Source organism: Antechinus flavipes, chromosome 5 (genome assembly GCF_016432865.1).
Source record: "Antechinus flavipes isolate AdamAnt ecotype Samford, QLD, Australia chromosome 5, AdamAnt_v2, whole genome shotgun sequence".
Taxonomy (NCBI): Eukaryota; Metazoa; Chordata; class Mammalia; order Dasyuromorphia; family Dasyuridae; genus Antechinus; species Antechinus flavipes.
The window spans coordinates 259,307,249-259,324,027 of NC_067402.1; the positions used below are offsets into that span (position 1 = coordinate 259,307,249).

Sequence of the window (16,779 nt, forward strand, 5' to 3'; positions counted from 1 at the left end):
TTTTCATTTTTATGCCAGTTCAAAAGGAGTATATAACTAGACAGAAGGGACAAAAACGAGTTGGATATGAAGAGATAATATTTTTTAAATGATGAAATTAAGGGATGAGAAGGGAATGTACTGGGAGAAATGGAATGATGCAAAGTATCTGCCATAAAAAAGAGAAGCAAGGAAAAAATTTTTACAAAAGTGGATGTGGGAAAGAAAAGCGTGAGGGAGTGAATCATTCTCTCATCAGAATGGCTCAAAGAGAAAGTAACACACATACTCAATAAGGATATAGATTGCAGATACATCCTGCAAGAAATTAGGAGGGAAGTGAGTTATGGCAAGGGGGAGAGGTGATAAAAGGGAGGGCATTTAGGGGAGGGAGTGGTTAAGAGCAAAACACTTTTGAGGAGGAACAGGATAGGAGGACAAAGAGAATAAATGGGGGGGAGGGGAATACAATTAGCAATAATAATTGAGAAAAAATTTTTCAAAGCAAGTTGCTCTGATGGAATATCATTGTTCTCTGGAAAATGATAAGCAGGATGCTCTTGGGGGGAAAAAAACCTGGAAAGTTTTACTGCATAAAAAAGTAATAACAATGTTCTGGATAAACAGCTGTACAATGACTATGTTATTTTCAGTAGTACAATCATCCCACCCACTGATGATGAAAAATCCTATCCATACCCAGAGAAGCAATAGATTGAGTCTGAATATAAATCAAAGCATTCTCTATTACTCTCACTCTCTCTCTTTTTCTTGAGGGCTTTTATTTTCCTTAGGGTGGGACAGCTATGTTTTCTTCCACAACTTGATTTTTATGGAAATATTTTACATAATTTCACATGTCGCTTAATTCAATTCACATGTGAAATTATGCAAAGCAGTGTGGATAAGGGAGAGAACTAGAACTCAAAAAATCTTCAAAACAAATTCAGGAACAACAGTAGCTTTCTCTGAACAGCTGATTTGGGGTGTACAGGGTTTATTATGTTCCACATGTTTTTCAATCTGTTTGACATAAATATCTCTAAAACAGAAAATAAAACATAATAGGTCTACATCAATCAAGATAAAAATTATATGCAAGAAGATTTTGTGTATCTAAATCTTAATCAAAATTATCACAAATTTTTTTTTATTGCATTGATGGTCTGTAGAAAAATACTAATCATTCAAGGTAGATGTAATACACTTATCTTCAGAATCACAGTATTATACAATTGTAGTACTAGATCATTAATTCTATTTTCTCTATTTTGCCAATTAAATAGCAGCATCCCATAAAGTTTACACTTGTCCAAGGTCATACAGGGGGTGAGAGGTATGATCTGTCCCCAGATCTCCTGACTCCAAATTGAGCATCCTGCAAACTCTCTGTGAATTCTAATATTGAACATTAATATTTATGATTTTTTTTTTTTGGTTAGCACTCATGTGAAGGCTTCCAAGACATAATGTCATTTTCCCTAAAACTAACTTTAGGTTCCTTACAAATGAGAGGGGTCAGCAAGAGATTAAAATAGAAATGAAAAAAACAAAAAATCTACTGTCTTTATAAATGTGCATTATTATTATAATTATTATTAAATTATATAATTTTGTGATGATGAAATACTAAAATTGATATAAAACGTTGGACAATCTTAAGAAAACTAGAAAAATGGCAGCTATTTGCATTATCTGAAAATTCTTCTGAAAATTCTTATTTCAGATTATGTGACTCTATCTTGTATCTTTTCTCTTGCTCACTTCCTACTGTACTTTGATAACCTAAGTTTGCCATTTGATCAATTTCTTCTTAGTACCCTTAAGTATGAAACAGGAAGAGGTCTGTCTGCTAGAGGCTGCCCATTTTCCTGAAGCATGTGGCAGTTCTCAAGAGCTGGGGTTCACCAGGGTGTTTTCCAGACAATCATTATAATACGCAACTATGAAAGCATAAGGAGGTAATCAGGAAAAGTAATTATAAGGAACTTAAAGTTCATCTGTTTACGTTTCTACATGGGAGGATGATACTTGTAACTCGTTAGAACATTTTCATTTTTATGCCAGTTCAAAAGGAGTATATAACTAGACAGAAGGGACAAAAACGAGTTGGATATGAAGAGATAATATTTTTTAAATGATGAAATTAAGGGATGAGAAGGGAATGTACTGGGAGAAATGGAATGATGCAAAGTATCTGCCATAAAAAAGAGAAGCAAGGAAAAAATTTTTACAAAAGTGGATGTGGGAAAGAAAAGCGTGAGGGAGTGAATCATTCTCTCATCAGAATGGCTCAAAGAGAAAGTAACACACATACTCAATAAGGATATAGATTGCAGATACATCCTGCAAGAAATTAGGAGGGAAGTGAGTTATGGCAAGGGGGAGAGGTGATAAAAGGGAGGGCATTTAGGGGAGGGAGTGGTTAAGAGCAAAACACTTTTGAGGAGGAACAGGATAGGAGGACAAAGAGAATAAATGGGGGGGAGGGGAATACAATTAGCAATAATAATTGAGAAAAAATTTTTCAAAGCAAGTTGCTCTGATGGAATATCATTGTTCTCTGGAAAATGATAAGCAGGATGCTCTTGGGGGGAAAAAAACCTGGAAAGTTTTACTGCATAAAAAAGTAATAACAATGTTCTGGATAAACAGCTGTACAATGACTATGTTATTTTCAGTAGTACAATCATCCCACCCACTGATGATGAAAAATCCTATCCATACCCAGAGAAGCAATAGATTGAGTCTGAATATAAATCAAAGCATTCTCTATTACTCTCACTCTCTCTCTTTTTCTTGAGGGCTTTTATTTTCCTCCCATTCCTTTTGGACCACATTGATTAAAATATTAACTTTTTAAAAAGCCCTTGTGTTGAAGCTGTCATTAAGAAGCTAGATGTGGACTGAACTTCATAAGGAAGCAATCAGTCTGTGTCTATATGTGTCTATAAATGCATTCACAGCAAATTGTTTCTTCCCTTTTTTCTTTCCCTGAAGTACCTAAACTATATAAAAAGTGGGTAATTTTTTTTCTTTTTTGTTCAATAACTAGTCCATCAATTAATGAATGTCAGTACTGTGAATTATGCTATGACAATTTCTGATTAGGTTAACAAGAATATGGGAAAGCCATGCTCTCTTGTCCTTGAAGAATTTAAAGTTTCACTGAAAAGTCAGTGCAAAATAGGGAAAATTTCATTACAATACAAGGTATCATGGAAATAAGCACCAAATGAGTTGTTATATAAGTTAAGTAAGCATTTATTTAAGAGAGCAAGAGTGAAAGAGATAGAGAGAGAGAAAAAGAAGGGAAGGGGGAGAGGGGAGGAATGGATGGAAGGAGAGATGGAGGGAGACCGAGAGATAGAAAGAAAGATCACTGTGGTTTTAGGTTACATCAGCGAGTACTTAATCTAGTCTTCTCACCAACATAAAAAAAAAAATACCCATTGCAAAATTTCTAAGTTAGCACCTCTGTTGAAAGAGCAATTGCCAAATAGCTAAATTTAATAACATCTTTAGATAATTGCATAAATATAATTTGTCAAAAATCTACATCGGAAAGTTACTTTTCCAAAGACACTTTTCTTTGAAACATGTATTTGTCCTTTGAGCAGCAGTTTCATTATGTAGCTTTATAATCAACATTTTCATTTTACTCAAGACACCTCTGGTGTAGTGTATTGGTTTGGAATTAAGAAAATTAGGTTCAATTCATTCTCTGTAATTTCTAGCCAGAAGACCCCAAGAAACTTTCTTAAGTGTATTTACCTCAGACAACTAATTAGGGTTTCTATTCTAGATGGCTGTGATCTACACTAATGAAGCCCTGTGCTATATTTTAGTACATTTTACATATTGGGTGTATATGCCAATTTAAAATCAAAGTGTATTAAATATAGTCACATTTGGAATATAAGAATACATAACTTTGTGTCTATGCAATGGGCTACTACTTGATTAGTAAAATTTTATGAAATTTTAATACTTATGTACAGGCATCTCTAATTCAGAGTTAAGGATAAGATTGTGATTTAATTTTTAAAGTTGAAATATTTGAAACATTTTGTTTGGGAATTTTTTGCTGCAGAAATCTCAAAAAGAAGATAAGCAGAAACTGCAGTATCTTAAGGAGAGGGGAGATTATATACAAAAGTAAGAGTTAAAGCATTTTTACAATTTAGTGTTATGACTAGTTATAGAGCAAATCAAAATTCGCAATAGAACATAATGCAAATCTACTTTTTTCCAAGGGAAAAGAGGAATAATCTGCTTAAGTAGAACTTATTTTGAGATGAATAAATAAATTGAACTCAGCATTGGGAATGTAAATATCAAAAGTATCTTGAACTTCAAGCACTATTTACCTCCTATAAAGTGACGGACACTTTGGTCCTGAGAGTTTCAGGGAAGTAGATTGTATGACATCTTTCAAAATAATTGGTGTTTATGTTGTCACTTTTTTCTAGTGCTGCACTTTGATCATAATGGAAATCATCAGCAGAATTTCAAAGGATAAAGCATATAAATTATTACTAGAAAATTATTATTTTCCCCCTCAAGATCTAGACTTGAAGTAGTGTAATCTAATGTATCGACAACCTGCTTCCAAATCATGGAAAGTTTTGTTAGGTTTGTAGATCTGACTTATTTGCTGTTTATCGTGGGCCAGTCACTTTGTTTCCCACAAAATTCTCTAAAAGTATACATTGAAGAACTGCCACAGGTACACACTGCTAGAAAGTGTTTCCCCATGAAGAGTTCCCTCTTTCAGTCAAAAGTTTTTGTCTTATTACATGCCCCTCAATAAAATGTCCCTTCAAAAAAAATCTTGACTAAATGTGCATTATTATTATAATTATTATTAAATTATATAATTTTGTGATGATGAAATACTAAAATTGATATAAAACGTTGGACAATCTTAAGAAAACTAGAAAAATGGCAGCTATTTGCATTATCTGAAAATTCTTCTGAAAATTCTTCTGAAAATTCTTCTGAAAATTCTTCTGAAAATTCTTCTGAAAATTCTTCTGAAAATTCTTCTGAAAATTCTTCTGAAAATTCTTCTGAAAATTCTTCTGAAAATTCTTCTGAAAATTCTTATTTCAGATTATGTGACTCTATCTTGTATCTTTTCTCTTGCTCACTTCCTACTGTACTTTGATAACCTAAGTTTGCCATTTGATCAATTTCTTCTTAGTACCCTTAAGTATGAAACAGGAAGAGGTCTGTCTGCTAGAGGCTGCCCATTTTCCTGAAGCATGTGGCAGTTCTCAAGAGCTGGGGTTCACCAGGGTGTTTTCCAGACAATCATTATAATACGCAACTATGAAAAGCATAAGGGGGTAATCAGGAAAAGTAATATAAGGAACTTAAAGTTCATCTGTTTACGTTTCTACATGGGAGGATGATACTTGTAACTCGTTAGAACATTTTCATTTTTATGCCAGTTCAAAAGGAGTATATAACTAGACAGAAGGGACAAAAACGAGTTGGATATGAAGAGATAATATTTTTTAAATGATGAAATTAAGGGATGAGAAGGGAATGTACTGGGAGAAATGGAATGATGCAAAGTATCTGCCATAAAAAAGAGAAGCAAGGAAAAAATTTTTACAAAAGTGGATGTGGGAAAGAAAAGCGTGAGGGAGTGAATCATTCTCTCATCAGAATGGCTCAAAGAGAAAGTAACACACATACTCAATAAGGATATAGATTGCAGATACATCCTGCAAGAAATTAGGAGGGAAGTGAGTTATGGCAAGGGGGAGAGGTGATAAAAGGGAGGGCATTTAGGGGAGGGAGTGGTTAAGAGCAAAACACTTTTGAGGAGGAACAGGATAGGAGGACAAAGAGAATAAATGGGGGGGAGGGGAATACAATTAGCAATAATAATTGAGAAAAAATTTTTCAAAGCAAGTTGCTCTGATGGAATATCATTGTTCTCTGGAAAATGATAAGCAGGATGCTCTTGGGGGGAAAAAAACCTGGAAAGTTTTACTGCATAAAAAAGTAATAACAATGTTCTGGATAAACAGCTGTACAATGACTATGTTATTTTCAGTAGTACAATCATCCCACCCACTGATGATGAAAAATCCTATCCATACCCAGAGAAGCAATAGATTGAGTCTGAATATAAATCAAAGCATTCTCTATTACTCTCACTCTCTCTCTTTTTCTTGAGGGCTTTTATTTTCCTTAGGGTGGGACAGCTATGTTTTCTTCCACAACTTGATTTTTATGGAAATATTTTACATAATTTCACATGTCGCTTAATTCAATTCACATGTGAAATTATGCAAAACAATGGGGATAAGGAAGAGAACTAGAACTCAAAAAATCTTCAAAACAAATGTAAATAAAGTTTTGAAATTAAAGAAAAAAGAAAAATGATAAACACACACATAAATACACATAGTGTATATGCATATGTGTGAATGTTTATATATTGGTGTATTATTTGCATATTTTTTATATTTTATATATGCTCCAAGTTGTCTGTATACATATATGTACATATGTGTGTGTGTATATAAACATACTTGCACATACACACACATCGGAAATGTTTAGTAAACCAAATTTTTTGAAAGATAATGAAACAGAAAAAAGAATTAAAGTGACAGTGGGAATTGCTTAAATTGAAGACATCTTTTGGGGGCATGAGAGTCTGCTTTGCTTTGGAATGAAAAACCTCTTGAAGACTACACCATGAGCATTAATTAAAAGAAATGTTAACCTGCTATGAAGCCTGCCTACCTGCTTATAGATTCTTCTGTAGAACTTTTTTCAGCTACTGCAAAAAAATTAATACAATTAAAACTTAAATATTAATATACTACATTAATATGAAAAGCATATTTTAAAACATCGCTACAATGATATTTTTGTGCAATGACAATGTGATTAAAATGGATTTATGCTATAGATAAATGTCTTTAAGTAGAAAGAGGTGGGTAGAAAGAGGAGGTCTTAAAGTATTAGATATCTGTTACTGATTTGGTTACATTAACTTTGCATGAGCAGGCTGCTTCACACTGACAGCATTTCTCTAGCAGATATTGTGGAAGGAACAAGAAGGAACAAGCTGCCACTGCATGATTAATCTGCATTTTTTTCATGCAAGTAGATTGAGAGAGACTTCATTTGTTCATCATTTCCACCACGGGCCTCACAAATAGAATGTAGTATTGCCACATTCAGCATGACATGGAATGTCTTATATGGTGTATTCTGTATATCAGGGCAAATCCGGAGAATGTTCTGTTTAGTATGACCTTACATTTTTAGCTCTTCTCCATGGGCAAGAGGTCCAAAACAATGTACCTTGTCTAGACCTCTACAATCCCTAGAAGAGGCTGATGAGTTGCAAACCAATATAGTTGCTCTTTTCAAGCTTTCCTGGGGAGAGAAGCTAAAAACAAAAATAAAACTGATGATGTACAATGCACATCTATTATTTCTTCTGACCTTCTCCACCAAAACATATTCAGATGGGCAGTGAAATAAGCTCTTCTTTTTTTTTCTTTTAAATAGCTTTTTCACCTTTGCATAATCTTACACCCCACATTTTTCTCTCTCATCTCTCCCAATATATCAAGCAATCCAATATAAGTTAAACATATGGAATCCTTGTAAACATGTTGCCAGATTTTTTTAGAACTACTTATGTTTAACTAGATTTAATTTGTTTGGAAATCACAGTGATAAAAATGATCTCCACTGATATGACAGGCAATTTCTCTGCAAATTATTCTAAACGAATTAGTAACCTGAGGCACTGAGAGGTAAAGCAGGCTGTGTAGAGTGAACCAGCTAGTATGTATTAGAAGTAGGTTTTAAACCCAAGATTTCTTACTGTAAAGGCCAGCTCTTTATTCGGTTTTTCCAACTGGTTAGGACTGACAAGAGTATTCACTGTGTCTACTCAAGCTAAAACTTTAGCATTCCCTGTACCCCATGATGTCTTTTTGGAATTAGGCTTCAGTATAGAGCATAATACATATTGAGTATCTAGTACTGGTTATGTAAGTAACAAAAATGACTCTTACATGCTTGCTCCCCATTTAAACATAAGTAAGATAAAAATGTAGTGCTATATTGTACAGGATAAAATGATATGTCTAGATACTTTCCCAAAGTGTGGAGGGTCGGGAAAAGTAAGTTCAATTCTAGAACAAAATATCTAATGCTTTTCCTCAGTTTTGTTCAGGAAATATTAGTTTTTAATGGATAAAAGTTCTAAACCCTTCCAAGCTGGTGGCACATTGGCACTAGTCTTATTTCATACCACAAATATGATTCTAAGAGGCAGTCTTAATTTGTGTGGCAAAGTAAAATTTACATAATAAAGCAAAGTTGAAAAATCATACTCTCTTTCATTCTTTCTTTCTTTCTATATTGCATCATAAATAATATCCCTTATTTATTTTCCCCACATTTAAGAATAAGAAACAAAAAATATTGCTAAATATCTTTAAAGTGTTAAAGAATTTTCATATGATTGGGTTAAATATATTTAGAATAATATAGAAATCAGAAAATTGAGAATGTAGTTTATCTAATATTCTTTATAAAGCAGATAATAACACAAATACTGTTTTTCCAGTTTCATGGTAGTAGACATAAAAGGTTAATTAATTAAATAATTTACCACAAATAAACCAGTTCTTATCCCTTTAAAATATAAAATGGAAAAAAATAGAGAAAATATGAATTTTAAGATTGTTGCTCATTATTTTTTAAATTATTTATTTGTATTGGTGAGTTCTACCTTTTTTGTTCAGAGAATATGCTTTCAAAACAAACCCAGGAACAACAGTAGCTTCCTTTGAACAGCTGATTTGGGATGTACAGGGTTTATTACGTTCCATATGTTTTTCAATTTGTTTGACATAAGCATGTCTAAAATAGAAAATAAAATATAATAAGTCTATATCAATCAATATAAAAATTATATGCAAGAAGTTTTTGTGTATCTAAATCTTAATCAGATTATAAACAATTTTTTATTGTTTTGATGGTCTGTAGAAAAAAAAAACCTAATGATTCAATCTAGATGTAATACAGTTATCTTCAGAATCACATTATTATAGACTTGTAATATTAGGTCATTAATTCTAATCTCTATTTTATCAATTAAATAAGTACTTGTCCAAGGTCACACAGAGGGTGAGAGACATGATCTCTCCCCAAATCTCCTGATTCCAAATGGAGCATCCTGCAAACTGTCTCTCTGTGAATTCTAATATTGACTATTAATGTTTGTGATTTTTTTTTAGTTAGCACTCATGTGAAGGCATCCAAGACATGATGTCATTTTCCCTAAAACTAACTTTAGGTCTCTTACAATTGAGAGGGGTCAGCAAGAGATTAAAATAGAAACAAAAAAAAAAGTCTACTGTCTCTATAAATGTGCATTATTATTGTTAATTATATAATTTTTGTGATTATAAAATAATAAAATCAATATAAAGCAATGAACAATCTTAAGAAAACTACAAAATGGCAGCTGTTTTCATTATTACTTCTGAAAATTCTAATCTCAGATTATGTGAATCTACCTTGTATCCTTTCTCTTGTTTATTTCCTACTGAATTTCGATAATTAAGAATTTCTTCTTAGTACCCTTAAGTATGAAACAGGTAGAGATCTGTCTGTTGGAGGCTGCCCGTTTTCCTGGGGCTATGAAGCATGTGGCAGTTCTCAAGAGCTGGAGTTTCCCAGGGTGTTTTCCAGACAATTATTATAATATGTAACTATGAAAACCAGGTTCAGTCTCAATTTTATGGAGGAAAAAATCTTTTATATGCACTTATATAAAGACAATTCGAGTTATGTTAGCACTTACAGAGGATAATTATAAGTCCTAGCATACTTCTCAGCTGACCGTCCAAGTTCATCTTTGATAGTGTGATCAACATTATATTCAAGAAGAAGACTGACCATTTCTGTGAACTGCATACTGACAGCAACCATAAGGGTTGTTCTAGAATAACAAAGAAACAATTTGTCTTTAAAAATTTAAAAATTATTTTTCTAGATATGCTTCAACAGCAGGACATCTCATATTCTTTGGCATTAATACATATGTGGAACACAAACACATAGTAATGTTCAGAAGTACTTTGATTGTTCAAGAAGCTTTGAAAACCAAAAAGAAAGGTAGAAAATAAGAGATTTTCTTGTCCCCTTCTTTCTATTTTAGTAAGGACTATAAAATTGAAGGGAGAAAAAAGAGAAACAAGAGTATGTCGATGGTTCTTGTGTAAAACAGTTAAGGATTTTCAGCTGGTTTACTGGCCTTAAAAATAAAGTAAAGGTCCTTTGAAAAATGATTAGAAATAATCTTAACCACTCCATAAATTCCTACTCCAATGCCCCATCACACTGTAGAGGAGACCATTGGTTGCCTGAAGCAAAACTAGAACAAGCTATTTTATGTTTCAACAAACTTGTGAAAGTCTCCACACCCGAATTTTCTTGTTTAAATATTTAAATACTTTCTTGTTTAAATGCAAAATACTGTAAGTTAAGAAGAATTAATCATCAAAAAGCTAGCACCAGTTGATTTGAAGAAGCAACATTAACTCACAAAGGCAGATTAAGATTCAGATTGGATAGGAGCTGCACAAGTAGAAGGAATACCCATATTGATGAAAACACATTATCTTCTGAAGTAAAGAGCTTATTGTATGCTGGATGATGCATGGGCTTTTTGTCTCAGGTAGAATCCGAAGCAATATCAGTAATATCATGGGAAAGTTTGTTTGGTGTCCTTTAACTAGTTAGTGATAAGTGATGAACAGCTTGATTCTGTTAAAGATTCAATTGTTGTAAGGAGAATCCTTACTGGGGAAATCATAGATTGTTTTAAGGTATTAATTTTGAAGTATTAACAGGCTCTTTCTAGCAGGAAGAAATGTTTACTCTTTAAACCTTTTTTCTCTGATCCTAATTCTCCAATATCAGATTTAAGAGACACCCAAAAGGAACCATGTTTTGGTGGGAATTAGGGAATTATGAGAGATATTGAAACTGATAGAATCATAAACTCTGGTATCAGTAGTTAATGTTATCATATATCTAAAAAGGTTAGGGTTTCTTTTTTTTTTTCATAAGTTAACATTCAGTCCAGGCAATCAAGATTGTGAAGGAAACAATCACTTTAATACTCCCACATTCACCTCCACACAACATAATACAATACAAATCCTATAACAGTAGAACCATCAGTCTGTGAGACCAAGAATCCTGAAAGATTGGCAGGAAAGGTTCACTTGAATAAAAGGGAAGTGCAGTCCAGAACAGGAAGCATCCCAGCAAACCAGCAGCCAGCCCCACCTCAGCAAACTAGCAGTAGATCTTGAGTACCAGGTCAGAGATTCAACACCTGGATTCCCCATATACTTCGGCATAATCAGGGGAACAGGCACACTCCAGCTCTGAGAACTGCCACATGCTTCAGCATAGCCCCAGGCAAATTGGCAACCTCCAGAGGCCAGACCTCCATGTGCTTCAATGTAGCCCTGGGCAAACAGGTAGACCCCAAACCTATAGGTACCTAAGCAAACAGGCCAGTGGTCTCTGGGAAAATGTAGAAACCCTCCAACAGCCTCAGCATAGGGCAGACACAAACACTAGGACACTGGCTCAGTACCCAGATCCCTAAAGCCTCCAGCAGTATCCAGCTACCCTACCCCATCTTTAAAGAAAAAAGGGCAGGGATTGCAAGCACAGAAAGAACTCCTAGGTGAGCTCAGAAAGGAACTTAAAAATCATATGAGAAAAATAGAAGAAAAAATTAGGAAAAGAAATCATAATAAGCACTTTTCATTGGGGTTTTGCCTATGGATGTTTTGAAATTGTTGTCCTTCTCTGAGTTTGTATTTTGATCTTCTCCCCACAATAATGGTCAGATTCTTTTTGTGATTTTTTTTGCTCATCTTTTGGCACTCTGTAGGTAACAGAGGTCTGGCAGCTTACTTGGTATTGAGTGAGGCTCTTAGTGGTGGTGTGTACTCATGTCTCCGAGGGGCTTCTGCATCCCTTGCTCCATACACTGATGGATGTGGTGATCCAGTCACTGGCAGCTGCCTGCTGTTTTAGGCACTTGAAGATCTGGGATCTACTTTAGCTGTGGACTGCACAGAAAGGAGAAGTGGCCTCTGGAGGCTGCCTGTTTGTCTGGCTCTACACTGAAGAATGTGACCCTTCTCAAAGCTACAGCCTCTTTGTTCCCCTGAGGTATCTGGGGGATCCTAGTGTTGGCATTTGCCCATACCACCATACTGGTGCTCAGGCTGTACCTATGATTGCTATGCTGGGGCTAGCTGCTGTCTTGCTTGCTGACTTGGACTGTCCTCCCTATTGTTCTTACATATTTCCTGTTGATCTTCCAAGGTCCTTGGGCTCAGAAACTGTTTCTTCCCAACTTTTTGATGATTGTACTTTGTACAGATTGGTTTTGGAAGCTATTTTATATTTTTGGGGGAGGTGACTATAGGAGAGTTATAATGATTTTCTCCTTATTCCTCTAGCTTGATTCCCAAAAGTCACTCAAAAATATTAAATGTGTTCTTTTCAGTTACTGATGCAATATGATTAAATTCAACAAAAGACAGTGGAAAAAGAGATGGAAAATTCGTTGAAAACTAAATAATCTAACCCACAAACATTCAAAGTATAATAATTTTCCAACTTAAGATATCCTGGAAGGTCTTCAGCCAAGGGCTGGCTTAACTGAGAGGGGGTAAAAATGGCCCAGTGTTGGCTACTCTGTGCTGTTTCAGAAGGCCAGTAGATCAGCAGACCATATTTGAGACCTTCAGCACAATTGCAAAAAACAAATTTTGGGGGAGAGTCCCTGAATCTCAGTGTAAGTAGGACTTGAACAGGCTCCTTCAGTGCAATGTGAAAACCTGCAGTATCACTGGCCCCAGCAGAGCCAATGAGAAACCCCTGTTCCCCTGCAAAAAGAAGATTGGGATAATCTCTCCTGTTCCCTGGAAGCAGAGCTCAACTTTTTAAAAGAAGCAAAAAGCAAGAAGATCTCTGACCATAGAAAACTACTAGAGAGAGAAGGAATATCAGAATAGAGAACCAGACGAGGCAACATGCCTCCACATGAAATCTCAAATGGGCATATGAACTAATCTTATGATCTCAGCACCAAAAGGCTCTCTAGGAAGAAATTGAAAAAAATCTTGAAAGAAAAATAATAGAAAAATAGGAAAAAGAAATAAGGGATATGAAGCAGAAAAATGAAAATGTTGGAAGCAAAAGCCAACAGGTTGTAAAAGAAAAAACAGAAACTGACTGAAGAAAACAACTCCTTAAAAAATAAAATTTGAGAAATGGAAAAAAAAAACATACTGAAGAGAACAATTTCTTAAAATATAAAATTGGCAAAATGGAAAAAAGAAAACAATCCTTTAAAAAATAAAAGTCAGTTAAAATGAAAAAAAAAAAAAAAAAAAAAAAAAAAAACTTTCTACTAAACTACAAAAACTCCTTTAAAAATTAACTGATCAAATGTAAAAGAAATAATTCTGACTGAAAAAAAGAAGGCCCTGAAAATTGGAACTGAACTAATGAACGTGAATGACTCAACAATATATCAGTCATCAAGAAAGAAAGAAAGAGGGAAAGAGAGAAAGAGAAAGAGGAAGAAAGGAGAGAAGAAAGGAAGAAAGGAATGAAGGAAGGAAAGAATGAAGAAAAGAAGGAAGGAAGGAAAGAAGGAAGGAAGGAAGGAAGGGAAGGAAGAAGGAATAAACAAAAAGAAGGGATAAAAAAAGAAAAGAAAATAGAAGAAAACATAAAATTCCTCAGTGGAAAAAAGATACAGGAGAGTCAGTCTAAAAATTACTGGACTACCTGAAAGACATGATGAAAAAGAGAGAGAGAGAGAGAGAGAGAGAGAGAGAGAGAGAGAGAGAGAGAGAGCGTGTGCGCCTGGATAACACCTTTCAAAAAAAATCAAGGAAAACTGATTTTATATCCTAGAACTATAGGGTAAAATAAGTACCTGAAAGAATCTACTCAGGGGTTGGAGCCAAGATGGCAAAGAGGACCCACACTTCATTCTTAACTCCCTTCTACCCTCACTTACTGATTACCAAATTCAGCCTCTAAATTAATATTTGGTAGAATCCACGAATATTGGGAGTACAACAAATTACCAGCCAAAGATAACTTGGAAGATCACTTGAAAAGGTCTATGGGGCAGGAGGAAGCCAGTGCAGGCAGGGAGGCAGAACACAAAGGGTAGTGCACACTGAGGAGGTCCAGGGCGAGGGAGGGGAGGCGGTGGGGAAAGGAGAGGGTGGAGACTTTGCAGGGAGGACTCTACCACAAGTTGGCTGTTCTTCTTTGCCTGCATCAGCAGAGAAGTTACACAAACGCCAAAGGTAGAGTTCACCCCAAAGCCAGAGTTTAACAGGACCTGGCCATACCCCCCAGCACTAGGACTCAGCATTACCACAGTGCAGCTGTACAGCCGTATTCCCCAGTGTAGGGCTCTGCCCCTGGCAGTCGCACTTGGGAGGTGGGAGCTGAGGTGGAAGGGGGGTGTGTTTCTGCCCAGGATAGTCACACTTCTGCTGCTCAGCTGTTCATCCCAGGGCAGCCGCTGTTCCACACAGCAGGGCTCTGCCCAGGGTAGTCACATTCCACCATAGCGGGGCTCTTCCCAGGGCAGTGGCAGTACCACAGGGCAGCCGCTGCACTTTATAACCTGTTCACAGGACAGCTACTGTCATCTGTCCCTGTTCTGGAGAGGAAGCTGGTAACCTTGCCCTGAAGGCACCCAAGGGTTTAAAAAAATGAGTTAAAAAAGCAAAGTGAGCTCTAACTATAGATATGCAGAAAGAGAGCAGATTTCCAACCCTGAGTAGACTAATAGCAGACAAACTCCAGACAAAACCCCAAAGGGGGATATAACCTGATGCCAATCACGCAAGGCTCTCCTGGAAGAAATTATAAAATATCTTAAAAGAGAGCTAGAAGAAAAATAGGAAAAGGAAAGAGAAGCACTGCAAGAGAGTATGGAAAAGGCATATAACTCCTTAAAAGGATGTTTGATAAAGTGGAAAAAGAAAACAACTTCATGAAATGTGAATTGGAAAAGGTAAAGAACTCCAAGGGAAACAGAATTTGTGAACTGGAAAAGATAAAAAAAACTCCTAGGAAAGTAGAATTTATAAATTGAAAAAAAAAGAAAGAAAGAAAGAAAGAAAGAAAGAAAATGACATTAAAAAATTAATGAAATGAAAAAAATCCCATAGAACAAAGCAACTCATTTAAAAACTCAAGTGGACATATGCAAAAAGAAGTTTTAAAAAGTTAATAAAGAAAATAATTCATTAAAAATCAGAAGTGAACAAATAGAAATGAATGATTCATTGAGATATCAATAATCAGTCAAGCAAAACCAAAAAAAAAGAAAAGAAATAATAGGGAAAAAAATGTTAAATATCTACTTGGAAAAACAACAGACCTGGAAAATAGATGTAGGAGAGAGAATCTGAGGATTATTGGACTTCCTGAAAACTATGATGAAAAAAAGAGCCTTGACACTATTTTCCAGAAAATCATCAAAGAGAACTGCACAGATATAATAGAATCACAAGGTGAAATAGGCATTAAAAGAATTCATGAAACACCTTCTGAAAGAGACCCCAAAATAAAAAAACTACAAGGAATATTGTGGCTAAATTTCAGAACTATCAGACTAAGGAAAAAAATATTATTACCTAGGGGGAAAAAAAAATTCAAATACCAAGGAGCCACAAGAAGGATCACTCAAGATCTCGCAGCTTCCATATTAAAGGATCAAAGGTCCTGCAATGGGATATTCCAAAAGGCAAAAGAACTTGGAATGAAGCCAAGAATAAACTACCCAGCTAAGCTGAATATTTTTTTCCAGGCAAGAAGATGAACATTCAATGTAACAGGTAAATCCCATTTATTCCTAATGAAAAAAAACAAAAAAACAGAGCTAAATAATAAATTTGACCTCCAAATATAGAACTCAAGAAAAGCATAAAGGGTAAAAAGAACTCCTGAGAACCAGATTTCTATTACAAGAATATATAATGAGTGTGTGGTATAATTTGATTTTACTGTTATAATACCAAAAAAAAAAAAAAAAAAGAATTAGAAATGGAAAGAGCATTGTATTAGAAAAAGGAAAAGAGTAGGCTAAATAGAAAGCAATATGAAAAAGTAAGGGAAAGATATAAGAAAGGGGAGGAAATCAAAAGGCATGGGAGGGATTCTAAAGAGGGAGAGCTGCGTGAGGCAAGTGGTGCCCATAAATTTAATACTGGCTGGAGAAAATGTAATGGAGACAGAAAGGAGTACACTTTCTTTTCAGCAGTTCATGGAACTTATGCAAAAATTGACCATATATTAGGACATAAAAACCTCAAACTCAAATGCAGTAAGGCAGAAATAGTAAATGCATCCTTTTCAGACCACGATGCAATGAAAATTACACTCAACAAAAAACCAGAAGGAAGTAGACCAAAAAATAATTGGAAACTAAATAATCTCATACTAAAGAATGATTGGGTGAAACAGGAAATCATAGACATAATTAATAACTTCACCCAAGAAAACGATAATAATGAGACATCATACCAAAATGTATGGGATGCAGCCAAAGTGGTAATAAGGGGAAATTTCATATCTCTAGAGGCCTATCTGTATAAAATAGAGAAAGAGAAGGTCAATGAATTTGGTTTGCAACTAAAAATGCTAGAAAAGGAACAAATTAAAAACCTCCAG

At 34.9% G+C, this 16,779-nt stretch overlaps 1 protein-coding gene across 1 annotated transcript in view; it reads right to left on the minus strand.

Annotated features, from left to right (window-relative positions):
- Positions 1 to 8,738: 8,738 nt before the first annotated feature.
- The window catches only part of LOC127538746 (putative ankyrin repeat domain-containing protein 19), a 37,384-nt gene continuing 29,343 nt past the window's right edge, over positions 8,739 to 16,779 (minus strand). Inside the window, exons 5-6 of the mRNA XM_051962491.1 lie at positions 9,839 to 9,976; positions 8,739 to 8,892 (exon numbers count right to left, since the gene is read on the minus strand). Coding sequence (XP_051818451.1) covers positions 8,739 to 8,892; positions 9,839 to 9,976 — 292 coding nt within the window. The remainder of the gene's footprint in view (positions 8,893 to 9,838; positions 9,977 to 16,779) is intronic.